Source organism: Papio anubis, chromosome 11, assembly GCF_008728515.1.
Source record: "Papio anubis isolate 15944 chromosome 11, Panubis1.0, whole genome shotgun sequence".
In the NCBI taxonomy this organism is placed as follows: Eukaryota; Metazoa; Chordata; class Mammalia; order Primates; family Cercopithecidae; genus Papio; species Papio anubis.
Window position 1 is genome coordinate 68,272,994 of NC_044986.1, and position 17,561 is coordinate 68,290,554.

Genomic DNA, 17,561 nt, shown 5'->3' on the forward strand with positions numbered 1-17,561 from the left:
CCCCATCTCAACCCTTCCTGGACTGGCCTTGCTCAGGACACCCTTGAAACCAGACTCCCTCTGCCCCAGGGCCTAGCAGCTGGGGAGAGCCTGGAATTAGAGAAAGGGGAGCAATTGCCCTACCAAACCCTTCTGCAGGAGGGTAGAGCCTCTGAGCTGGGCCCAGTTCCCTCCCCCTTTTCACTTCCTTTCTCCCCGCCACACTGCCCACCACTGAGCCTCCTGGGGTTGCATCAGGGTGAGACAGGCATTGCCCAAGGAACGTGGTCCAGAAACCTCAAGCACTGTTTCCTCAACACCAGGACAGGACAGGAAGGGCTCAGCTTAGAGGGCCTTTGGAGCACTGACTTTCTCCTCCCTCCAGAGACCAGAGGAAATCAAACCCACCTTCCCTTCTCAAGCCCAGACCTGGTCTCAGAGCAGGAGGGGCTCCAAGGCACAACTCTGTTCAAACTCTTCACTCCCCTCCCCTGCAGCCTACACAATGGTTAGACCCACTTCCAGAGAATTTGGGAGGTGAGTTTGGGAAAGGGGGAAATGTCAGCATTCCCTCCCCAACAGGGAGGCTGGAATTCAGCCCCTTTCCTGCAAGGTGGTGCTCTTGTACTCTTGCCGGCAGGTAAGGGGACTCAGGAGGGTTCGAGGCTGGGCCCCTCACCAGTAGTGAGTACTCACAGCTGCCTGCAGGTCCTGCAGAGCCACAAGATGGACATGGTGGCTTTCCTTGACAGTCATCTTTATTTGAATATTTGGGGCCTCCACCACTATTTTTAAGGAAAACAAGCAGGAACAATGATAGAGAAGGATGTAAAATCCACATGAGCTTTCGAAGAGAACATGAGAGATTGCAAAGATATTTCATTCTGGAGACAAATCATTTAGGCCAGTCCTCAGACTGTGCAAGTTCCCTCTCCACTCTGGTGGAAAAGTTTGAGAAATGTTAAAATAATGCATTTTCCCCCATTGCATGCTTGTTATTTTAAGATTCGTTGAGACCCTGCAACCCAAAGGAATGCTTCCCTAATGGTGGACTTTAGTCCACTTAGCTGATGACAGCAGACCAGAAACCCAGAACATCTGAGCTAGAAACAACTTTAGAAATCAAGCCAGGTCCTTTATAAACAGACAGAAAAGGTCCAGAGAGGGGATGTGACCTGCCCAAGGCCACACAGCTCCTTTTCAAGGCTGCCAGCCCTACCTGCTTTGGAAACCATTTCAACAAACACCCAATACCCTCCACCCCCAAGATCCAGAGCTGCATCTCAGAGGAATCATTGCCTCCTCAGGGACAGTGACAGCCTTCTTGGGTCCAGATCCCCTGCCCATCTGTCCATCCTTCCATCGGTAGCTTCAGAGCCAGCCAGTCCCAAGGAAAAAACCATATGCAAATTGCCTACACTGAGTTGTCTGTACCACCTGCTTTCTGTTCTCTGGCCTGGCAATGGCCTGGCAATGGCCTAGTCACATTCTCTCTACCCAGACACCTTTGCAGTGATTAACACCTTATTGTTTTATTTTAGTCACTCATTATGGTTTGTATTAGTTAGGGTCCTTGCAGGAAACAGATGGCACACTCACAAAGGGTTCAGCTGAAGAGACTGTAAAACAGGGACTGTTTAGGAAGGCTGGTGAAGCACCCAGAGACTATCACCAACCACAGGAAGCCACTACCACTCATGAGTCCAAAGGGAAAGAAGAGGAAGTGATGTTCTGGAGCCCAGTGAAAACTGGTGCTATAAAAGGGGGACCCCTGTCTCCAAGCAGGAGAAACACAGCCATGGGCAGAACCGCAGTGGGGAATGGAGGGAGTGTGGAAGAAACACCCCCGCCTCTTTCTCCCTGTTGCTTTCATCCTCTGCCAGGGCCTCCCATTGGCCACGCCCAGCAGGAAGCTGGATAGCAAGAGAGCCAGGGTAAGGCAGTCAGTCCACAAGGGACATCTTCCCAGGTGGAGAAAGGCAGGCAGCGGGAGTAAGAACCATTTCTAGTTGATTCGTGAGTGCTCATTGCTGAGTTCTGATTAGCTGAATATTATTTGTGGTCCAGTTAACCCAAGCATTGGCAGAGATGGTAGATCACAGGAGGGTATGTTGTAGAAGCTGTTCTTGTAATGAAGTTATGTTCTGTGAGTCTTATTTTTCACAGGTCGACAAATTCTGCCCACGAAATTGCCACAAACCCAATGTCCTCCTTCTGAAAATGCTGAAAATATGTATTTCTTTCACTTACATGAGATGAAGCTTAAATAGGGCATTGGGTCGAGTGTCTCACATTCTTGCCTCTTGTAATCTGGCAGGACACCTAGGCTCAATAAGACACAGGCCCTGGTAAAGCTCTGAGCTGGGTTGACTACCAGGGTTCATCCCATATGCCAGTCTTAATCACTAGAGCACTGTGCTGACAAGGATCCCAAGTTTGCATCTGGCCTCAGCAGTTTTGTGATTGATTAATGATGTCTGCTGGGGGGTCACAGACATAGGAGTGGTGGTGCAAGTGCCATCTAGGACAGAGCAGTTACCTTGCTTTGGCTTTTGGTGGAGCTTTTGAGCTTTCTTTCTCCGTCAGCCTGTGACATCCCCCCTGCTTTCTTCTCCCTTGCCCAATCTGTGTGAGTCACATTGAGTTCAGCCCAGCCATCTGGATCCACCTCAGTCCCTCTGGCTACCTGACCAAGGACCTGACCCACTCTTTTCCACAGGCCACCACGCACGTGTACGTGACCATTGTGGATGAGAATGATAACGCGCCCGTGTTCCAGCAGCCCCACTATGAGGTGCTGCTGGATGAGGGCCCAGACACGCTCAACACCAGCCTCATCACCATCCAGGCACTGGACCTGGATGAGGGTCCCAACGGCACAGTCACCTATGCCATCATCGCAGGCAACATCATCAACACCTTCCGCATCGACAGACACATGGTCAGCAGCTGATGGCAGGATCAGGACAAGGGGCGAAACCTCTCCAGGGACTGGCAAGGAGTTCAGTGACACTGTAGGGGGGTGGAGCAAAGATGCAGTCTAGGGGAAAGTTTGGGGGCACTCAGTGTGGGAGGATGAAAAGTTTGGTGGAGTGCAACCTGGGCTAGGGGGTAGCAGTGGTTCCTCATCATGGCTCCAATGTCAGGGCCTACTTCCCAAATTGGTCAGAGGGTGCCCCAGACCTACCACCCTTAGATCCATCCTTGTCCCTTCCATGTGTCCCCTAGGGTGTCATCAGTACTGCCAAAGAGCTGGACTACGAGATCAGCCACGGCCGCTACACCCTGATCGTCACTGCCACAGACCAGTGCCCCATCTTATCCCGCCGCCTCACCTCTACCACCACGGTGGGTGTGTGGGACACAGACCCAACTTGGGCTTGGAGGTGGGGGAAAGACAGGACCCAGAAAGCTCCAATGTGGGAACAGGTTAGGGGAAGATTGTCCTAGGAAAATGCGTAAGTCCAAGACCCCTGTCTTAATCTCAGCAACTCACTCAAACTTGCTGTGTGACTTTAAGGAGGTCACTGAACTTTCCTGTGTGGCTATATCTGCCAGACAGTTGACAATCCTGCCCTCCTCTCCTTCATGGGAAAACCATGAACTCTGGGTTTCAAGTCCCTGCTCTTCCACTTTCCAGCTGTGTGACCCTGGGCAAATTGCTTAACCTCCCTGCTTCCATTTCCTCATCTGTGAAAGGAGGACAATACAAACTATGTTGTAAGGAGTGAGAGGAGCAAATGAGACCTCGTAAGACAACCACAGTGCAGCAACAAATAGAAGTCTATAACAGTACTATTGTACTATTATTGTTATTTTTTAAGATAGATTTTCACTCTATCATCCAGGCTGGAGTGTAATGGCTTGATCACAGCTCACTGCAGACTCGACCTCTTAGACTCAAGAGCAATCCTCCCACCTCAGCCTTCCAAGTAGCTGGGGCTACAGGCATGCACCACCATGCCCAGCTAATGTATTACTATTTTATTTTTTGTAGAGGTAGGGTCTTGCTATATTGCCCAGGCTGGCTCTGCCTCAGCCTCCCACAGTGCTGAGATTACGAGTGTGAACCACTGTGTCTGGCCAATAGCATTTTTATTAATATGATTATTATGCCCATAAAAGGCTTTAGCAATAATGATAACTCATCCACATGCATGGCTTAAAAGGCCCACCCATATCCGACATCCCATGTGATTCCTCCACGGGCCTCATGAGGCAGAATTGTGAGGTCCATTTCACAAAGGAAGGAACTGAGGCCCAGTGAGTGGTAGGCCCAGCACAAAGCTGGCTGGGGTGAGGCCCTGGCTAAGCTTTTCCACCATCTCAGGTGCTTGTGAATGTGAATGACATCAACGACAACGTGCCTACCTTCCCCCGGCACTATGAGGGACCATTTGAAGTCACCGAGGGCCAGCCGGGGCCCAGAGTGTGGACCTTCCTGGCCCATGACCGAGACTCAGGCCCCAATGGGCAGGTGGAGTACAGCATCGTGGACGGAGACCCTCTGGGTGAGTGGGGCTTGTGCTGGGCAGTGGGGGGCATGCCACCCACAGGGTCTCACCTGTGCACCCACTCAGGGGAAGGTAAGAAGGGAGGTCTCAAGGCATTTGGCCCTACCACTGTGTGATTTTGTCCTCTCTGGGCCTCAGTTTCTCCATCTATGACAATGATGAAAATAATCTTCTCCCACCCCTTCTTCCCAGAGATGTGGTGAGAACACCCTATAATCCGGGAACAAGGGCTGGTGGTCTTGGAGGGACACAGACCCCTTTAAGAACATGATTTTAAAATGCCCTGTTTTATACCCAGAGGAAGGGCCCCAGGGCAGATGAGGGAAGCACATCCTTACAGTGTGTGCAGAACACAGCCCCCGCCCTCAGGACCCCAAACCCACACACCAAGGGAGCGCCTGGCTTGCTCTGCACATCTCGTGGTCACCCATTCACAGCCCTCTCCTTAGATGAAGAGCAGAGTTTGCCCTGGCCTTGAGGGCAACTTCTCAAGTCCATTTTCACTCATTACTGTAGAGTGGGAATCCCAGACCCAAAGAGGCCAGCTAGGGTCAGGCAAGGAGGCTTCGTGGGAGATGGTGTAGGAAAGAATCAGGAGCGGTGGGGACTGCCCAGCCACAACTCAGCTCCTGCCAGTTGTAGCTGTGTCCAGATCCCAGCCTGGGAGTGCCTGGGCCCATTTTGAAAAGAAAAGCAGAAATCCAAATCTTCGTGAAACATCCTGATTTTTTAATTGATCATGTAGTAAATATTTATTGAGTACCTCCAGTGTGCCAGCCATGTTCCAAGAGCTGGCGATACCAAACAGATGCAAATCCCTGCGCCATAGAATATACATTCCAGTTGGAGGACATGGGCAATGAACCAACTGACTAAGTAGATAACTTAGTATGCTGGGAGGTGCTAAGGGCTGTGGAGAAAAATAAAATCAAGCCGGAGGATGGGGAGTGTCAGGGTGAAGGCAGCAATTGTAGGTTGGCAAACACCTGAAGGAGGGCAAAGGTGGGTCAAGTGACATCTGGGGAAGAGCATTCCAGGCAGAGGAAACAGCAAGTGGAAAGGCCCTGAGATCGGAGCATGCCTGGGAGGTTCACAGAGAAGCAAAAAGGCCTGTGGCTGGGGGAGAGTTGAGCAAAGGGAAGTGTAGGAAGAACTGAGAGTGGAGAGGTAATGGGGCCAGATGTTGTTGGGCCTTGAGGGGCATCATGAGGGCATGGCTTTTGCTCTGAGGTGGGAGCCCTAAGAGGGCTTTGAGCAGAGGAGAGACATTATTTGACTTAGGTTTCAGCAGGACTACTCTGGTTCCTGCGCTCAGAACAGACTGGAGGGGTGAAGGAACAGGAACAGGGAGGCCAGGTGGGAGCCTGCTGCAATCACTCAGGCTAGAAGGAGGTAGCTGGGACAGGGTGGTGGCATCAGAGGTGGAAAGAGGTGGCCACCTCTGGTGTAATTCAGAGGTGGAGTCAGTAGGATGTGCTAACTGATTGGCTGTGGGATGTGAGAGAAAGTCAAAGGTTCTGGCGTGAGCAGCCTGAAAGATGATGGCGTTGCCATTGACAGATGGAGGGCGGCTGCAGGAGGTCGTGGAGGGAAAGAAGGGTCGGTTCAAGATGTCAAGTAGAAGTTATATATACAAGCCAGGAGTTCAGGAGAGAGGTCTGGGCTGGAGATGGGTATTTGGGAGTTGTCAGCATAGAGGTATTTAAATCCAGGAAACAAAGAGCAGTGTGAAGATCCAACAGTGAACCCAAGGCTCGCTTGCAATTAAGAGGCTGGCAGAAAAAGCAACATCCTATTTGTGGAGGGCCCAAATGAGAGAATGAGAGCCCCTGCTTGCCAGAGCTTGTGGTGGGTAACTCTGTTCGGATGTGCTACCCTTTTGGGTCCCAAAATCTCCTCTCTGGCCAAGCACTAGGCCTTCCCATTTGGAAACCAGCAAGGCCCTTTCTCTTCTGCTGTTTTCACAAACACAGAGATTTTGTAATTTTATGGGAGTCCCTGGAGCACAGGAGGATGCCAGCACCTGGTGGAGAGGCAGGTGCTGGGCAGAAGGCTGAAGCCCCACCCCATGAGGGGCCCGCTCTGCACCCCAGCCTCAAGGCACAGAGCACAGTGCAGACCTCCATGCCGTGGCCTTTAAGTCACAAGCAAAACTTCCCGGGTTCAATCCACATGTAATTGGGATGAGCTTTAGGAATCTGGGACCTTGTGGGGGAGTCCTGGCAGACTAAGAGACAGACCCCCAAAGGAGTGAGAGACGTCTAGGAGTTTCCTGAGGCTGACCTGGGTGGGAGGCTTCCTCCCCCAAGGAAGGAAGAGTAGACATTTAGAGCCCAAAGATAACTTTGGAGTCACTGAGCGCCACCTGCATCTCACAAATGATCAATGAAGGCTGAGAGAGGTGAGGAAGGCCTGATGGTGCTGTCGACATGAGTCATGACATCCATTTCCCACATCTCCTCCCACCTCGGGGTTCATGTTGGTCACTGAAAGGTTGACAGATGCTACAGTCAGCGCCGCTGTCTGGGGAGAGCTGGTTTCACAGTGCACCACTGCGTGGAGGGACGTGCCTGGGACCCCAGCTTAAAGGTCGCCTTCCCAACGCTGCAGCCTGAGGCTGGAAGGCTGCTTTCTATAGGGAGACAGATGCCAGATTTCTGGCCACTTACCAGCCCCACTGAGCCCTGAGGAGGAGCTGTGTGCTCAAAGAAGAGCTTGGAGACAGGCCACGTGCACTTGAGCCTTTCCCTCGAGCCCCAGCCTTCTCAGTTGCCCTTTCTGGTCACGCCCATTCCTTGGACCCCTTTCCTACATCCTTATCCTCCCTAAAAGCTCCCCATTCCTTCAGAGGCCTGCCTGGGCTCCCTTTTGGGATCAGCACACACAAGGTGGGCCAGGCTTTGTCCAGTACCAGCACAACCCCACGGTGGCATCTCTCTATGAGCCCGTTTTTCAGATGAGAACATCAAGGCAAGGCTCAGTAACATGCCCAAGGGCACACAGGCATGAAGTCCAGATGCAGACCTAGATATGATTGGATCAAAAGCCTATGCTTTTAACCTCCTGTCTCCAGAAGTTGTGGAGGGATGGGGAAGTCTGGCCCCGGAGCAAGCTGCCGAGGAGGAGAATTTGCACAGGGGAACTAGGCTGGCCCTGCCCCTGGTCCCTTGGGCCTGCCTCCCTGAGCCTTCAAGGGAGTGGTGATGGTGTCTCCTCCTGGCTTTGGAAGGAGAGCAGGAGGCCCTCTGCCTGCATATGACCAGGGCTTGAGACAGGGCTGGGAAACCCCTAGAAAGGGAATCCCCAATTCTTTGGAGACCTTGGGGTGTTAGGCTCAGGAAATCCTGCTTTAAGCAGCTTCCGCCCCCCAGGCAGGGTGAAGCCCACTGGATGGGAAGAGCCTGGGAGCAGAAGGGCTGGTGGGAAATCCCAGCTGCAGGTGGGACTGGGAGGGGCTGTTTTTGTAAATCAGAGTATTAGGAGCTGGGGACAGGGAATTGTGAGTAGGATGTGAAGAGGCAGGCAGAGAAAACTGTGGGGGAGCCTGGGCCCCTGTCCTTGCCTTGTCCTGTGTGCTGTGTGTCCTGGAGCAAGTCAGTGCCCCACTCTGGGCCCTTTCCACCAAGTGTTCAAAGGGAAAGTGAAGGAGGTAACTAACCTTCTCTCCCTTCCATTTCCTGGGGGAATGCCGAGAGGGTGGCCTCTCTTCTGCAGGCTCTTCCAGCTCCCTAGCTCACATCCCCCCAACTTTCTTCCTGTCAGAGCCACAGCCCCCACCATTCTTGCCTCTCCAACTGGGCTTGCGCTTGCTCACTGGTTTCCTTCCGTCTGCCTCTTCCCTCCACCCTCCTTGTTCTCACCCCTCCCCAGTCGGCTCTGATGGTGCTGCCTGGAAAGAACACAAGTCCTGTATGAGGCAATGGGTTAAGACCCAGAGCACTGGGTTTGAATCCTCGTCTGTCATTCAGTTGCTGTAGGAGTGCAGGCAGGTGGCAACCCTTCCCTGGGCTCCTGGTTCATTTTCCAAAGGACACAAGGGACTGGACAGTCTCTGGGCTGCCTTCCGGGTCAGCATCTGAGAATCTCAGGTTCTTGCTCTGGACTCTCAGACATCAGGCCCTGAAACCCAGTCAAGAAAAGGACTCTGGGGCCACAGGGCCAGTGAGGCTCTTCAGAAATGTCAAGGAAAGGAAATCAGGGTCACCACAGGCATAGGGAACCCACTCTGCACTCCAACTATAGTTCAATATGGGGACTGAATAGAGGGCATTGTGGGCTCCCCTGCCCCTCATCCGTCCCCTTCTGCCTGCCCAGTGCCTGCACATTCACCATTAGCAAAGCATTGCTTTGTGGTCAACTCTGCCGTTCCCAATATCCTTTTTCACAAGCCATGGCTTGTGGGACGGATCATACATTGCAAAGCGCCTGATGCTTTCATTGATCGAGTGTGCTTAGACAGGGGGCGCCAGTGTAGCAGGGAGCCCCCACTTTTTCAACATAACCATCTTACTCAGGTCAGTCTCTGGCCTGCCTGTGGCCCAGGGTGGGAGGCTGCTTGGTCTGGCACCTGGGGGGCATGAGTGGCCCACATCCACCTTCACCTCTTGTGGTGATCTGTTACCATCCACCTGCACATCTCAGTCCTTGAAGTTCCCATGAGGATCTGAAGTTGGGGTCACTGGAGGACCCAGGCCCCAGCTGTCCCCCATCTCTGATGAATGCGGCTTGCTAGAGGAAGCAGGAGGAGTCCTGGGGTCTCTGCAGTTCCTGCCAATGCCCGACTAACTCGGGCCTCTCCTGGGTGGCACCCAGGGGAGTTTGTGATCTCTCCTGTGGAGGGGGTGCTGAGGGTCCGGAAGGACGTGGAGCTGGACCGGGAGACCATCGCTTTCTACAACCTGACCATCTGTGCCCGTGACCGGGGGGTGCCCCCACTCAGCTCCACAGTGAGTCTGGGGGCCCCACCCACTGGCTTCACCTCGCTGCCCCTGTACTTGCCACAGAGATTCTTGTAAACATTGTTACCCTTGTGCCAAGAGAGGCCACAGGCTGCCCTGGAGCTAGGCCAGGCCTGCCCCTGGTGCCCTTAACAGACCTCTCACCGCACCCAGCACCTCTCTGGGGATGCTGCCTTTCAGCGCCCCTCCTGCACCCACCCCTGCCCCATCACTCCCTTCATCACTGCCCCTCCTCTGCCTCTGCCTTTCCTGCTTCCCTCATCATCCTCTTTTCATCTTCTTGCCTTTTTAATGTTCTTTTTCTTCTTTCTTCCTCTCCCCATTTCTCTTTCTTCTCCATGACTAACTGTGCCCTCCCTCCCTCCATGCCGCCCTTGGTGAACCTCCTCCTCGGTTGCCATGCGCAATATCCCTCGCTCTTCCTCCCCTCCCTCCTCCTCCTCTGACTGGCCCAGATGCTGGTGGGGATCCGGGTGCTAGACATCAACGACAACGACCCTGTGCTGCTGAACCTGCCCATGAACATCACCATCAGCGAGAACAGCCCTGTCTCCAGCTTTGTCGCCCACGTCCTGGCCAGCGACGCTGACAGCGGCTGCAATGCACGCCTCACCTTCAACATCACTGCAGGCAACCGCGAGCGGGCCTTCTTCATCAATGCCACGGTAGGGCCAAGACTGACCCCAGGGAGCTTCCCAGGGTTTCCAGTGAAAAAGAGGACCCTGCCCTAGAGGCTTTTCTGCTGCCACCGTGTGGGCTCCACCAGGCTCCCGTTCCTCCACTGGGATGAGGACATCTCTGTGGGAAACATGGAATCTTGGATTCCCCAGTGAACCATCTCTGGAGTCCACCTAGAGCCAGCCCTGAGGCTTATCATGTGCAGAGATGGGGCCAGAGCCTGTGGGACCACTTGGTTTAATCAAGACGCACCAAAGTTCTCACTTAACCTCTTGAGGTGTCTGTAGCTGGCTGACAACACCATGGGGTCTTCAGAGGGCCATCCCTTAGAAGCAGCAAGGCCTGGGCATCAGTGGGTCACTCTCGCCCTGGTGAGATCCTGCCAGCCCACATTTTTGATCTTCTAGACCATCTCTTAGGCAATTTAGGGAGGCCAGGCAGAGCAGTTGGCATCTGTGGGCCAAAACAGAAAGCAGGGAACAGGTCTCCATGCAGCTCACCACCCTCCACATCCCAGACAGGGATCATCACTGTGAACCGGCCCCTGGACCGTGAGCAGATTCCAGAGTACAAGCTGACCATTTCTGTGAAGGACAACCCGGAGAACCCACGCATAGCCAGGAGGGTGAGACTGGAGGGCACTGGTGGGAGTGGGGCTGGAAGCTGTCAGTGCTTGGAGAGAGAACACATCACGCCTCCTGCAGGCAGCATGGCCAGGCTTAGATGCGCAGGCTTTGGAGTGAGCACCTGCTGGGTTCAAATCCCAGTTCTCCCCTTCAGTAGGTGCATGGCTTTGGCGAGTTAAGTCCTCTTGGCCTCCATTTCTCTTCTGCAAAATGAAGATCACACCTACCCCAAAGTTGTGGAAAGGATGAAGGAGCCAATATATGTGAAAGCCTCGGCACAGTGCCTGGCACGTGACAAACACTCAGTGAACATCAACTATCATTGTTTCCGCCCCAAACCACTGATACCTGGACACACACTGCATTTGTGCATGGAGCACATGTGCCTGCATGCACCCACAAGCATGCTCTGAGGTGCTCGAAGGGCTGCGTTTTCCAGGTGGCTCTCCCCTCAAAAGCCAAAGAAATGAGCTCTTGATTAAAGGGAGGTGGATGTTACAAAGCAAACAGTCCCTTTGGGTTGGGGATCAGCTCTGTCCTTCCAGCTCATGAATCTGAGGAGCTTTCGGGCCCAGTTCATCTCAGCTCTGCCCCTGACTAGCTGTGTGGCTCAGCCAAGGTACCACTCTTTCTGGGCCTCAGTTGCCCTATCTGTGTAGCCAGAGGAGACATCAGGCTGGAGAAATTCATAAGCTATATGCGCCTCCCATGTAGTGCTCCTCTGCTCTCTACTCCCTTTTTTTTTTTTTTTTTTTTTTTGAAACGGAGTCTCGCTCTGTCACCCAGGCTGAGTGCAGTGGAGTGATCTTGGCTCACAGCAAGCTCTGCCTCCTGGGTTCACGCCATTCTCCCACCTCAGTCTCCCGAGTAGCTGAGACTGCAGGCGCCCGCCACCACACCCAGCTAACTTTTTGTATTTTCAGTAGAGACGGGGTTTCTCCATGTTAGCCAGGATGGTCTTGATCTCCTGACCCTGTGATCTGCCCGCCTCAGCCTCCCAAAATGCTGGGATTACAGGCGTGAGCCACCGCGCCCGGCCTCATTTTTTCATGTTTCTTGCCCCCTTGTATGTCTTCTTTTGAAAAATGTGAGTTTATGTTGGTGTGGGCTTTTCTGATCATCCACCTCTGTGCCCTGATCCCCCACCTCTCAACCCTCCTCCCACCTGGGTGGGGGGTACTTTGCTGAGCATGGCCTACAACCTGCCCCATTCTGCCCCTTGCAGGATTATGACTTGCTTCTGATCTTCCTTTCTGATGAGAATGACAACCACCCCCTCTTCACTAAAAGCACCTACCAGGCAGAGGTGATGGAAAACTCTCCCGCTGGTAGGTGCTGGGCCCGCCTGGGAGCTCCTGCTGTTGCCAGGCACCACTGAGGCCTGTGGTGCCTGAGGACCTCCCTTAAGCCTGATGGAGTAGCTGAACATAGGCCCTAGTGGATGCGAGAGGGGAAGGATGGTCTCAACTCCAGGGGATGATGGGCTGGGGCTGCCGGGCCTCCCACGAGCACCAAAGAGACTACAGGTCTGGTTGGAAGAGACAGTCATGGTCATTGTTCCCCAGGGTGGTCTGAGAGCTACCCCACCATCCCTCAAGAAGGGCATTTAAGGTGTGAGGACTACCTAGGAGGGGTGTGGGCCCACCCCTCACTGCTCCCTCCACCCCAGAAGTGCTGGGCATCCCAGGGGCTTCTGGAAGTCCTGGGGAGCGTCTATAATCAGAAGTGGGAGGTCAGGGGGTCCTAGGCAGGCCAGTGTAGCCCTCTCCCGCATGCACTGACCAGTCTCACCTTCCTTCAGAGGGACAAAATCTCCTCTTTGATGTCCCCTGAGGTGGCACCTGCACTCCTCCAGTCTCCCCAGCCCCTGCTCATCTCTGGCTGGGCGTCCCCCCCTAGGTGAATTTCATTCTCAAACCTGTCTGTGTGTATGCTCACACATGTGCCCGCGTGTGTCTATACCAAGGCATGTGCGTGGGGTTACACGTGTGCACAGACACACATAGGCACATAGGTGCCCACCGATACTCTCGTATGCAGACATGCCCACCTGCAGAGTCACACGAGCGCACAACCAGGGATTCCCAGGCTTGTGCGTGCTTCTGGGCAAGTGCCTGTGGCCACGTGAACACAGAACTTGACGCACACATGTTTGGATTTTTCTAGTCATGTATGGCCAGACCCCCAAAGGTAGAGCATTGTGTGCACACATGTGTGGACAGGCGAGACCCATACACGGGGAGGGGATGTCAGAGAGCCCCAGACCCTCCCGAGGAGCGGCCAGCCTCAAAGGCTGCTGGGAAGGCAGGTGTGGTTCTGGGCAGCTGGGGCCTTGCTCACCACTCTCATGTTTTCTCCCCAGCAGGGCTTTGAGGCCGCTCCCCAGGCATCTGCGTTCAGTCTGCCAAGGCTGCCGCAGGCCCGCCCCCAGGGCCTCCCCACCCTGTCCACCTCACCTCCCTCCCCTCTCATCCATCGTCAGCCATGGCTCACCGGGGCAGGGCAGGGGAGGTGGGAGGGCAGGGGGCTGGGTTGGTCTTGTGGTGACCCCTCTCCTTCTGGCCCAGGGACCCCTCTCACGGTCCTCAATGGGCCCATCCTGGCCCTGGATGCAGACAAAGACATCTACGCCGTGGTGACCTACCAACTGCTGGGCGCCCAGAGTGGCCTCTTTGACATCAACAGCAGCACCGGTGAGGCCTCTCTGCCACCCAGCATTCCCAGCCTGACTCTGGGGTGGGGATGGCCCCACTGCTGGATTGAGGGCCTCCGTTCTCAGTGCTGGACCCAGGCTGTCCATGGAGACCCCATTTTTCACAGCCCAGAGTCCCCATCTTGCAGCTGGGTTATATCACCCAGTGGCCTGGCAGGGGGACCTGGGAAGAGGCTTGGAGACGATACACAGGACCTGTTGGTGCACAAACTCTCAGCCTAGACCAGGAGCCCCCCAGCCCCCTCCCGTCATCTCCCCATGTGCAGGCCAGAGGCTCAGGCCCCTAGTCCAGCAGAAGTAGCCAGAGCACCTTTCCCGTCCTCCAACCAGACCATGTCACATCAGTCTGGTCCTGGACAGGAGGCTGCTTTGGTGACAAGTGCCAACAGAAAAGCAACAGAGAAGGTCAACCCTGTGCCCTGGGTCACTCTTCCCAGGCAAGAGTCTTGAAGACAGCAGAGGGCACCTGTAGAGGGGACAACCACAGGAGATGCATGGGGCTCTCCCTAAGCACGGGTGGTTGAGCCTGTGGGGAAGAAAGTCATTTTGTTACTGCCTCTGCTCCACTTTCATCTCTGTCCCCGTGGTGCCCCTGTCTTTCTCTGCTCTCTCCCTGTTGGTTCTTGCCCTATCTCCCCACTGCACCCCTTTTCTGTGTGTTTCCCTGGCTGGCGGCACCGGGTGCCAGGTGTGGTGACCGTGAGGTCAGGTGTCATCATTGACCGGGAGGCATTCTTGCCACCCATCCTGGAGCTGCTGCTGCTGGCTGAGGACATCGGGCTGCTCAACAGCACGGCCCACCTGCTCATCACCATCCTGGATGACAATGACAACCGCCCCACCTTTAGCCCTGCCACCCTCACTGTCCACCTGCTAGAGAACTGCCCACCTGGTAAGCAGGGGACAGGCCCCAGTATCCCACAACCAGGGGCCAGTTGGTGGTCACAGGGAACTGGAGCCTCAGGTTGGACATGGAGTTTGCCTCTAGTGGGGAGAAAGATGGGCAGCAGGGTGAGTAGAGAGCACACTGGAGAGGGAGTCAGGAGACCTGGGCCCCTGCTTCTCTCCTCTGAGCTTCCATATCTTGTCTGCAAAACAAGATTCTTTTTTTCTTTCTTTCTTTTTTTTTTTTTTTGAGATGGAGTTTCACTCTTGTTGCCCAGGCTGGAGTGCAATGGCACAATCTCGGCTCACTGCAACCTCCACCTCCCAGGTTCAAGTGATTCCCCTGCATCAGCCACCTGAGTAGCTGGGATTACAGGGGCCCACCACCACACCCGGCTAATTTTTGTATTTTTAGTAGAGACGGGGTTTCACCCTGTTGGTCAGGCTCGTTGTAAACTCCTGACCTCAGGTGATCCACCTGCCTCGGCCTCCAAAAGTGCTGGGATTACAGGCGTGAGCCACCACGCCAGCCTACAAGATTCTTAAGTATTCTCCATCTGAATTCCCAAATGGAAAGACTGACTATTTTAAAGTCAAAATAGGATCAACATGATTCCCATCAAAATCAAAATATAACTTCTGGAAGAATAAGAAAATTTTGAAAAACATAAGTATAACAAGTCAGATTTGGCTTACCAGATTTTATAACACATTGCAAAGCTACAGTATTTAAAGCCATGCAATATGGGCCCAAGACTCCAGGACGAAGTAGCCCAGAAACAGATACTGGTAAATTAAAGAATAAAATATGATGTGATAAAGGAAGCAATGAAGCCAATGGGGAGGCTACTTATTCAGTGTGCAAAAAACCTATTTAATCTGATCTAATCAATTAGATCCAATTATTATAATCTGCATGTAATCTAACATAATAATAATCTAATATTTAGTGTAGATTCTCCCCCATATCAGATACCAAAATAAAAACCAAAAGAAAATATTAAAAAGTAGAAAACACTAAACAATAAATGAAGAAAATTTAGGTGAATAACGTTTCTGGATAAGAAGGTTCTAAGCATAGAAGAAACAAAAGAACTCAAAAGGAAAAATATTAAATTTCTATGCATGCTAATTTAAACCTTGTTACATCAAATAGTTATAGCCAATATTGAAAGGCAAACAACAAACAGAAAAGTATACTTGTCTCAGTCCAGGCAACGTGGCTCACGCCTGTAATCCCAGAACTTTGGAAGGCTGAGGCAGGTGGATCACTTGAGGTCTGGAGTTCCAGACCAGCCTGACCAACATGGCAAAACCCTGTCTCTACTAAAAATACAAAAAATTAGCCAGGCATGGTGGTGGGTGCCTGTAATCCCAGCTACTCAGGAGTCTGCTGCATGAGAATTGCTTGAACCTGGGAGGCGGAGGTTGCAGTAAGCCGAGATCACACCACTGCACTCCAGCCTAGGTGACAGCGTGAGAATCCATCTCAAAAAAATATATATATAGATATATATATAGATATATATATATATGTCTCAAGTTGTCATAATTATATGACTTGTATAATTGACAGAAAAATGGGCAAAAGACAAAAGCAGACCATTTGCAGAAGATACAACTAATTATTACATTATAAAATATTGTTTAATCCAAGAATATAAAATAATATTCCGTTTTCCTATAAAATTACACATATGAAAAAGGTATAAAAGAAAATGCTGTCAAGGCTGTCATGAGAAGGGGCCTCTTGTACATCACCAACAAATGTGTCTTGGTAGCTCTTTCTGGAAGAGGCCACTGTGTGCAGCTACTCCCTGTTCCCTCCCCAACAGGATTCTCCGTGCTTCAAGTCACAGCCACAGATGAGGACAGTGGGCTCAATGGAGAGCTGGTCTACCGAATAGAAGCTGGGGCTCAGGACCGCTTCTTCATTCACCCGGTCACCGGGGTCATCCGTGTTGGCAATGCCACCATCGACAGAGAGGAGCAGGAGTCCTACAGGCTAACGGTGGTGGCCACCGACCGGGGCACCATTCCTCTCTCGGGCACAGCCATCATCACCATCCTGATCGAGGACATCAATGACTCCCGCCCTGAGTTCCTCAACCCCATCCAGACAGTGAGCGTACTGGAGTCGGCCGAGCCAGGCACTGTCATTGCCAATGTCACAGCCATTGACCGCGACCTCAACCCAAAGCTAGAGTACCACATCGTCGGCATTGTGGCCAAGGATGACACTGATCTCCTGGTGCCCGACCAGGAGGATGCCTTTGCTGTGAATATCAACACAGGTACAAGGGCCTGCACCCCTCCCACCTCCTTCCCAGCTCCCAGTCCTGTCTCCTTACTCCCTGCTTCCCCCTTCTTTCTCTTTGCTGCTCTGTTGCTACTCTCTTCTCTCTTCTTCCCCTCTTTTTTCCATCTCTCCCCTTGCTCCTTCTTTCTCTGCTTTCTCTTCCTCCTCCTCCTCCCTTGAGCAGCTCCTCTGGCCTTCCTGATTCCCTCACCCTACCAGTGTATGAGAGCACCTGTCTCACCACACTCATGCCAGCATTAAATATGATAACATTTTCATGTTGGCAATTTTAAAGGAAAGTAATACCTTGTTTGCCCTTTTGTTTTTGTTTTTGGTTTTGGTTCTTTTTTGAGATGGAATTTCTCTCCTGTCGCCTAGGCTGGAGTGCAATGGTGCGATCTCGGCTCACTGCAACCACTGCCTCCCAGGTTCAAGCGATTCTACTGCCTCAGCCTCCTGAGTAACTGAGACTACAGGCATGCACCACCACACCCAACTTATTTTTGTATTTTTAGTAGAGACAGGGTTTCACCATGTTGGCCAAGCTGGTCTTGATCATGCTGACCTCAGATGATCCACCTGCCTCAGCCTCCCAAAGTGCTGCGATTACAGGCGTGAGTCACTGCACCCAGCCGTGATACCTTGTTTAACATGCATTTCTTTACTAACGAGGTGGCTGAATACTTTCTTCATATGTATGCTGGCCATTTAAATCCTCTGCAAGTTGCATGCAGATCAATGATTTTCTTATGCTGTCACGAAACCAACAGAACCGTGGCTTATCTTTCACAATGTATGCAGCTTATTGTAATGCTGATGGTTTTATCATTTTCCCCAAAGTTCAGTGTTTTCTCCTTTGGGGAGTTAGGAAAGGGACATGGATCTGATTGGTGTACCTCTTGGAAGGCC

The 17,561-nt window shown here is 52.7% G+C and overlaps 1 protein-coding gene across 10 annotated transcripts in view; it reads left to right on the forward strand.

Annotated features, from left to right (window-relative positions):
* The window catches only part of CDH23 (cadherin related 23), a 419,373-nt gene that overhangs the window by 380,178 nt on the left and 21,634 nt on the right, over nucleotides 1-17,561 (forward strand). For 9 of the 10 annotated variants that reach the window (XM_021943382.2, XM_021943384.2, XM_031652259.1 and 6 more), the window contains 10 exons: nucleotides 2,699-2,920; nucleotides 3,208-3,327; nucleotides 4,310-4,490; nucleotides 9,306-9,439; nucleotides 9,907-10,116; nucleotides 10,647-10,754; nucleotides 11,981-12,083; nucleotides 13,323-13,448; nucleotides 14,157-14,360; nucleotides 16,189-16,647. In XM_021943382.2, coding sequence (XP_021799074.2) covers nucleotides 2,699-2,920; nucleotides 3,208-3,327; nucleotides 4,310-4,490; nucleotides 9,306-9,439; nucleotides 9,907-10,116; nucleotides 10,647-10,754; nucleotides 11,981-12,083; nucleotides 13,323-13,448; nucleotides 14,157-14,360; nucleotides 16,189-16,647 — 1,867 coding nt within the window. The remainder of the gene's footprint in view (nucleotides 1-2,698; nucleotides 2,921-3,207; nucleotides 3,328-4,309; nucleotides 4,491-9,305; nucleotides 9,440-9,906; nucleotides 10,117-10,646; nucleotides 10,755-11,980; nucleotides 12,084-13,322; nucleotides 13,449-14,156; nucleotides 14,361-16,188; nucleotides 16,648-17,561) is intronic. The other variant, XM_021943387.2, reaches the window with a different exon arrangement.